The sequence below is a fragment of the Etheostoma cragini genome, chromosome 3 (genome assembly GCF_013103735.1).
Source record: "Etheostoma cragini isolate CJK2018 chromosome 3, CSU_Ecrag_1.0, whole genome shotgun sequence".
Taxonomy (NCBI): Eukaryota; Metazoa; Chordata; class Actinopteri; order Perciformes; family Percidae; genus Etheostoma; species Etheostoma cragini.
Window position 1 is genome coordinate 12,896,399 of NC_048409.1, and position 7,815 is coordinate 12,904,213.

The 7,815-nt window shown below is 42.1% G+C and overlaps 1 protein-coding gene across 1 annotated transcript in view; it reads right to left on the bottom strand.

Annotated features, from left to right (window-relative positions):
- Positions 1-567: 567 nt before the first annotated feature.
- Positions 568-7,815, bottom strand: part of shox2 (short stature homeobox 2) — an 8,820-nt gene continuing 1,572 nt past the window's right edge. The window contains exons 2-6 of the mRNA XM_034867750.1: positions 7,598-7,811; positions 5,616-5,824; positions 3,186-3,243; positions 2,766-2,854; positions 568-2,062 (exon numbers count right to left, since the gene is read on the bottom strand). Of these exons, the coding sequence (XP_034723641.1) occupies positions 1,769-2,062; positions 2,766-2,854; positions 3,186-3,243; positions 5,616-5,824; positions 7,598-7,811 (864 nt within the window). The 3' untranslated portion in view covers positions 568-1,768. The remainder of the gene's footprint in view (positions 2,063-2,765; positions 2,855-3,185; positions 3,244-5,615; positions 5,825-7,597; positions 7,812-7,815) is intronic.

A 7,815-nucleotide genomic window follows, 5' to 3' on the forward strand; every position in this document is an offset into this window, starting at 1 on the left:
TGCATCTGTGTTCCAGGCCTCTAATTAATTGAGCTTAGTTTATCTTATTATTGCAAGAACACCTGAGTTGGTTTTCAATCTAAATTAGCAGCCTGTTGGAAAAATATAGCCATTACAGTATAATTGTGGGCATTTCAAGTGCTGCAAAACTTTAATCTTTGGGCCACTGAACGCCCCATTTCTCTGGATCCTTTATCAGCCAGTTTTTCGAGCTTGTACTGGAAATTCCAAGTCCTTCCTCTCCAAACGCTCCATAACCAAATATGAATAATGCATTGGTTTGGCATGGGAGCAGCAACAGACACCCATGTTCCTGACTAAACGGGCCTGTCACAACTGTGACGTTATCAAAAGACCTACAGGCATGAATTATTATAAATAAATTGCCCTCAAAGGTTTACGGCCTGCAATAAGAATAAGAATAATTATAATAATAATAATAGTAATCATGTAGCGGATAAATGCCAATTAAGATGGTAAACAAAATAATGTCAACTCATTAAAGAAACTTTTGTTAATTTATTATAGGAACGAAAAACAGTTTGTTTAGGTGGATTCACGTTTCACATGTGATGGAGAAAGTAAAACAATTTTATGAGTATTCTTTCTTTTCTTTTTTCTTTTTTAGAAACCCGTGCCTCAGCTATAAGTTCACTTTCACTGTTATAAAAACATCAAGATTACATACAGAAAGCACATGGTTTTTTTTAATACACGAAATAAAGTAAAATACAAAATGAACAAATTCCCCACAAGGCATTCATAAAACCACTAAATAATAAAAAATAATGCATGTGTCTTGTGTATAAACATATTTTACACGTGCCCGTACCGTCCTCGTGTCAGCTGTCATTTGATCGTGTGTTCACTGTGTTTAAGATGACTTAATGCTCCTTTAAAAGGGGACAAATCACCATCTTACGGGTTATTATCATATATTAGAATCTCACGTTTCTGGTGTGTCGCTTATAGTTTCACCTTTACCAGAGGAGGTCCGAACGAGGTCGAATATAGTCCAAACATTCAAGTGAGAGTGGCCCTCCCTCTGAGAGGGAAGGAAAGATGAAGATAGAGAGAAAGAGGCGTGGAGAGATGGCTCACATCACGTCATCCGTGAGGACTCATGCAAACACTGCTTGGGCGTTTTGAATCGTGGACAGGAAACACAAGAGGGAGAAACACTTCGAATATTGTCCTTTTCTCTGCTTCGTCAAAGAGTTCCCGCTCTGTCCTTTTACAGAGAAAGTGTTTCATAGCGAGGCCAGCCTCTATATGTTCAAAATGAATTCCTACCAGTTAGAATATAATATTAAAACAGAACAACTGCAGAATGGTTCGCCTTGTTTGACAAAGTATCGACCGTCCCAGCTGCGTCCTCCTCCATCTTCTCAGTGTGTCCCTCCGCCATCCGCGGCCACGCGGCTCCAGAGAAGGACCCTGCGATGCTTTGCTATCCATCCGCCACTGTATTTGGCGTCCAAAAAAACACACACACACACACACACACCTGTATAGGCTTTACGTCATAGTCTCTTTTTTCAATGTCTTTTCTTTGTCTCATAAATAGCCTATCTTTTTTTTCATAGTTATATTCGTCGTCCTTCATTTAAAAAAAGAAAACATAAATATCGTCCTTGGATAATTTTTTCTCACTTTGTTCTTGGACAGTTTCACTTTGTGAGCGTTTATGTTCTGTGTCTCTCAGTCGCGAGGACGTGGCAGAAAGCGCGTGCGCGTGCGCGCCCCGTGTCCCCCGGTCTACCTGGCGTCACAGTCCCAGCGCCGCCGTGTGCTTCTTGGCCTTCAGTCTCAGGTCCGCGATGCTGGAGTTCTTGCTGGTGTTCTTGGCGGCCGCGGCGGCGGCCACGACGGAGGCCGCGGAGGCAGACTCGGCCGCGAGCGTCGCCAGGGGCAAGCCGAACGGCGGCGCGGGAAACATCATGTAGGGCGCGTGCGCTGCCAGGTGAGAGTGCAGGTGGTGCTGCGCGTGGGCCACGGCGCTGTCCAGCTGCAGTTGCGCCTGCACCTGAAAGGAGAAGGGCGGCACGTTGCAATGACTATCCTACGGGACGCACGGGTGGGGAGAGAAGGGGGAGAACATGCGTTAACTTGGCAGCGGGTTGTCTGAAGGGACATTTCACTAGTGTCACTGTTGTACTATACTGTAGAGTCTGATCTTATAGGGAGGCATCAATAGCATCAAATCTAATATCAAATCAAATCATTGTGTTTGGGAATCTTGGACCTGTGCCTTCTAGATAATAAACCGAGCGCAGTGCTCAAAGTGCAGACTGGACTTTACTGAGATGTAATGCAATATAAATGACGTAGGCTACATCACACACACACACGCACACACACACACACACACACACACACACACACACACACACACACACACACACAGTTGAATGATTTAATGCATCAAAAACAAACCATGGAATTTCTACCTTTATGTGTGGTAGGAAAACATTCAGAAACTCGTGGACTTGTGGTGATTTTACACTACTGTAAGTCTACTAACACGTTTGCTTGCTCAAGTAAAATAGACAAATAAAGCATAACACCATAGAGGGACTTTTCCAATTAGGTGGTACAGGCTACGCTGTGTTGGCACAGGGTTTTTGTCAGTGTGGTAATAAGAGTTAAGTTACCCCCTACATTGGAACTGGAGTCTCTGCATAGCACTTGGGCCCAGCCTGTGCCAAGACACCAGTCCTGGGATTGGTCTGCTTTTTCAAACTAGACGCTTCAAAGTAACTTGCCTGTTGGAATGGCATCCGTAAAGCCCCCACGTTGACATATGGCGCTACACGACAAGCTTCAAACTGATTCGCTGCTCCAATCAGGACTCCTGCAATAAGCACAGATGATAGCCTAATTGTGAGGAGAATATTCCAAAAAACAAAACAAAAACACAAAGAAGTAAACTGTATGGCTGAATAACAAGCAGTGAGTTGATTGTCTAAGTAAACTTTAATAACGTCCAAGATACACAGGCACTAAAGAAATCAGAGTGCTTTTGATGGCTTAATTAAGTGAAAATGACAACCATGCACGTCCCAAATAGTAACAGTGCGTAACGATTGTGTCGCTGCATGCATTTGAGCGTGTAGTTGCTCTGTAATAGAATAGAATAGAAAAGAAAAAGCAGTTTTGTTGGAGCATGCGGGATAAAAGCGTACCTTTATGTAACTGGTTCTCCTGCTTTCTGCATTTGGCTCTTCTATTCTGGAACCAAACCTGCAGGGACAGAAATTAATTAGAGACCTACTGATTGGCAGCTGCTTGTGGGGCCAGCGTGTGTAATTCCTCTCAAAGTGACAACAACCGCAGAAAAAACAATATCCCCGAGGAGCACTGCAATATTAATGACACTGCTTAACCCCAGATTTGAATTATTACATTTAGTCTACAACAAGGAAGAGTGTGGGGGGGGGGGAGCAGAGAGAAAGAGCAAGAGTAGAGTGGTAAATCTACGAAAAGAGGGACATTAAAACCCTATTAGGAGAATAGAAACACCCTTGTTGGAAATGTGCAGGACTACTGGACTATAATAAATAACCTTGTCAGCGTTGGTTTCATCTTTCTATAGATTAGTGTCCCCGAAGAGTTGAATGGACTCTCACATATCGAATAGCAGCAATGCTATTACGGTTTTGGACATCAGAGCAAGGCGATCTGAGAACGTCTCCCTCTTTCTCTTTCCATCTCCCTCTCATTAAATGACCGCTGAAATTAATTACCCTTATCTGCAGAAAATCCATGTCAGAGAGACGCTTAAATGCCTCGCAGTTTTGTCTAATCGCCGCCATAACACACACTTGCACACACACAAAAAAAAAACAGCTTCAAAGACAGCTCACTTCTCTTTTTCCTTCTGTGGAAATCGACAAGCGTCCCTTTCAGAGAAACGCCTTGGAACACAGATTAAACGATTCATTTCTATGATAATCTGCTTTGAATCTCCCAGACAAAGATATAGGGCTAAATTAGCCCACAATACAACATGTCAATCCTGCATTAGGTTCATATAGGCTCCACTCACTGAAAGCATGAATGAAATATCATATCGATTTGGCTGTCAGCTGGCTTCATTTATTGACCACAGTATATGCCAATCGGAAGTCCTTTTGTGCACGCTTCAGCTATAATTTATCGCCATGATAAAAGCCAAATGCTCTGCTGTTATTGACAGGGGAAGATTTTTTTTTTTCCAAACAAAATAAATGCGTTGTCCCTGAATGCAACTGGTAAAACGACATAATACACTAGCAGAGAGGAAGAGGGAGAGAGCTGCTCTTGATTTGGGGAGAAAATAATACATAATTTATGCAAATCCCCGAGCTGTGCTCCTTGTTCGGGATACAATACGCCTTATTGGTGAGATTCCAGTCCAGGCCGGGAGAGCCCATGCAAAAAGCTGGCTTTAACTTTTTTTTTTTTAGGGGGGTGAAGGGTGAGTCTGGGATGGGGGGTCTTTTGGGCCCGTTTTATGATTTCTTTTTTACTCCCACTACGACCGCGATATTGGCTATTGAGACAAATGCTCAGCCCTCCCCTGAGCCGGAGCACGCGGGATAAAAGAGACTGAGATATTATAGGGTTTTGATAAATCATATGAGAGGAGTTGTCTATACGTTCATTGTCCCTCTGTTCCCGTTGCACAAGGCATGTCTGAGCCCCCCCTTCCCCTTACTGGCTGATGCCGTACTGGGTTTCTGGGCAGATGGTCTGTCCCCATGAAAAACGACAGCATCTCTGACAAACAAGGCATGGTAACATACACCCAGAGACCGAAGGCAAATATTTGGAGGCGTATTTGTTTCGATGGATTTGGACGATACAGATTAAAAGGACTCCTCGTGATACAAGCGAAGGCCTAATTGAGACAAATCCACACAAATAAAATAAATAAAACAAACTGAGAGAAGCTATGTTCTGATCAGAAAGTGATGAAAGAAACATCACGAACTCAAAATCTTGTTCCACTCATTTCAACCCATAAACACCTATGGGGGGGGGGGGGGGGGGGGGGACTGTAGTCTAGCAGTGTAAGTCTGTGCACGTGTGTCTTCTACATTCAAAACCTCCACAACACAAAATGATGCTCAGACTCTGTTTATGCGTTACTTTATGCTTTTCATAACACACATCCACAAATCACTGACGATATTATTAAAATCCCTCCTTTAAAAAAACACAGCATAGGGGAAAAATATGTTCATTTCTTATTTTTTTTGTTCTTCTTCTTCTATTATTATCATTATTATTACCATCATTGTTGTTATTAGTATCATCATTTTCATCATAATTTATCTTCTTATTAATTATTAGTTAATTTGAATTATAAGGCTATTTCAGATGAAGGATGTGGGTCACTTTTTCCTCCATTGTTGACACATATTCATACACTCACGCTGTTATGATAATGTTGTCAATGATAACAATATACACAGCCTATATGCATATAAGCCTAAATTTCATTATTTTGATGATTTATTGAGATTTAGGCTAGAAGGAACTCTTACTTCACCTAATAAGGCCTCATTATTCGTGCAGCCTAAGTGTTATAATAATAATAATAGATAACATGAGATGAGGACAGCTCGTACCTGGACCCGGGCCTCGGACAGTCCCAGCCGCTGGCTGAGCTCCTCCCGCATGAAGGCGTCCGGGTAGTGGGTCTCGTCAAAGAGCCGCTCCAGCTCGTTGAGCTGCTCTAACGTGAAGTTAGTCCGACTTCTCCTCTGTTTGATTTTAGTCTGCGCCTCGTCCTCTAAAGGCTTCGAGTCTTCTTTCCTTTCTTTCACATCTGTGTTGCCTGTGTTGTTGCAGGCGAGAAGAGAGGGAGACATCAGCACCGTGGAGCTGCACCGTGACCTCCTTCATCCTCACATATTTATGAAATCGTCTAATATGTTTTTACACGGAAAAACACTTCATTCAACGTCCACCCTAACCCGTTTAAAAACGGATCAATAGGCTACATTTACCTCCATGCAGTCCCAATGAGCCAGACTGAGGGCTGGGCGAACTCCAGCCCAGATTAAAGGGCAGAAGTGAAATAACGTGCACTGCTGAAATTCTTATCGATCTACATAAATAGAAATAAAACCAAGGCTACATGATAGGAAAGAAAGACATGCCCTACCAGCCCTCAAATATCACAGAGCTATCAGACCTCGGATGTTTTGTAGAGCTACATAAAGCTCTTTAATTATTAACTGCTTATAAATATGTAACGCTTTACCCACTGTTGGATGTCTGATACGTGCTTGTCGCATGTTCCGCTTTTAACCACGCTGCCCATGACGAACAGATGTCTTTTTTTTTTTTTTTCTTTTTTTTTTTTACAAGCCACTTCTAAGATGTCTCGTGTCACTTTTTGTCCAGGTTTCATAACACACAGTAAACATCTACTTCACTTTCTTAAAAGGTCAAAATAATAAGCTAATGATTAAAGCGCAACAGGAACGTTGTGGGTTTGGAAGCATTACACACAAAAGCAGTTCTAAGCACTATGGCATTCTATTATAGAATTATAGAACTATATTTAATTCAATTATTTGCCGTTTGAATTATGATTTGCATGCTGTCTTTAATCACTGATGTTTGTTTTTGTTTTAATTTGCTTTATTTTCGTTTTTATTATATAGGCCTACCCCACAATAAACAAACATAATAAAATAACTCTTCCACCTAATAATATTTATTTTATTTATATGAGCTGATCGGATTTTTTTATTCAAGCCATCTGACATTTTAAGTGATTTGCTCTCACATATGAAAACAGACATGTATATGCACCGAGTGACTGCAGAAATGACAGGACTCGATTGCCACCTTTCATGTGCAGTGATGTCTGGATGTCGGCTGTTTAATGCGCTCTCTCTCAGTTGAAACATTGTTATAATATCTATATCAAAGATATATCAAGACCTCTGAGATAACTGACAATCAATGACGCGTATGGAATAAACGGATGTAACCTTGTTGTATTTATTAATCCGAAGTAGGCCAAACTGCAGCGTTTAAAAAAATAGGACCACAATGCACCGCTATAGCCTACGTTCATAAAATTGTGATATATTAAAAAAAAAAGAAGTAAGAGAACGGGCTTGAATCGTGTCCTGTTATAATAGCATGCTTAATAGTTTGCCATAGGAGGCCTTGCTGTTTCATTTTGTCAGAGTTTGTCAGAGTTGGGGGGGGTAGGCCTTTTCTTATGAATTGAAACTTTTTGAAACTGTAACACAGTGGGACATCACCATGCTGCAAGCATCTTATTAAGATGGAAGATATAGTATTTACGTTAGGATTTGACGTTGCAGGTACAACTAGGAAAATTAAAAGGTATACTTTAAGAAATCAGCTGGGATTTTCCTTCTTACAGATGTTGTAAGTTACATCGATAGTGGGATACTGAAATCTGCTCGGATCGTATCCCAAGCTTAAATGACCATGTTCTAGCCTATTTCGCAAATAAAAACGTTGTTATGATCGGTGCGTGATGTTCGATCAGCCTTGCTTGAGTAGAATACTCCTGTAAAAGTCCTCATCCTGTAGATAAAGAGCGTGTATCATGCAATCCTACCGTCTATGAGTTTGGGGCTCCCGGCGTCCCTGATTCTCTCCGGGCCGAGCATGTCCGTTTCCCTGCCCGGCGAGAGCGCACCGTTCCGGGTGATGGCCGCAGCCTCCTCCCGGCTCCCCGGCTCCGCGGTTAAAGACTCCCTGCTCCCTGCTCGCGTCGACCCGGTCTCCAACACCTCCCTGTAGGTTATCACTTCCTTCTTCTCCTTCACTTTCTGA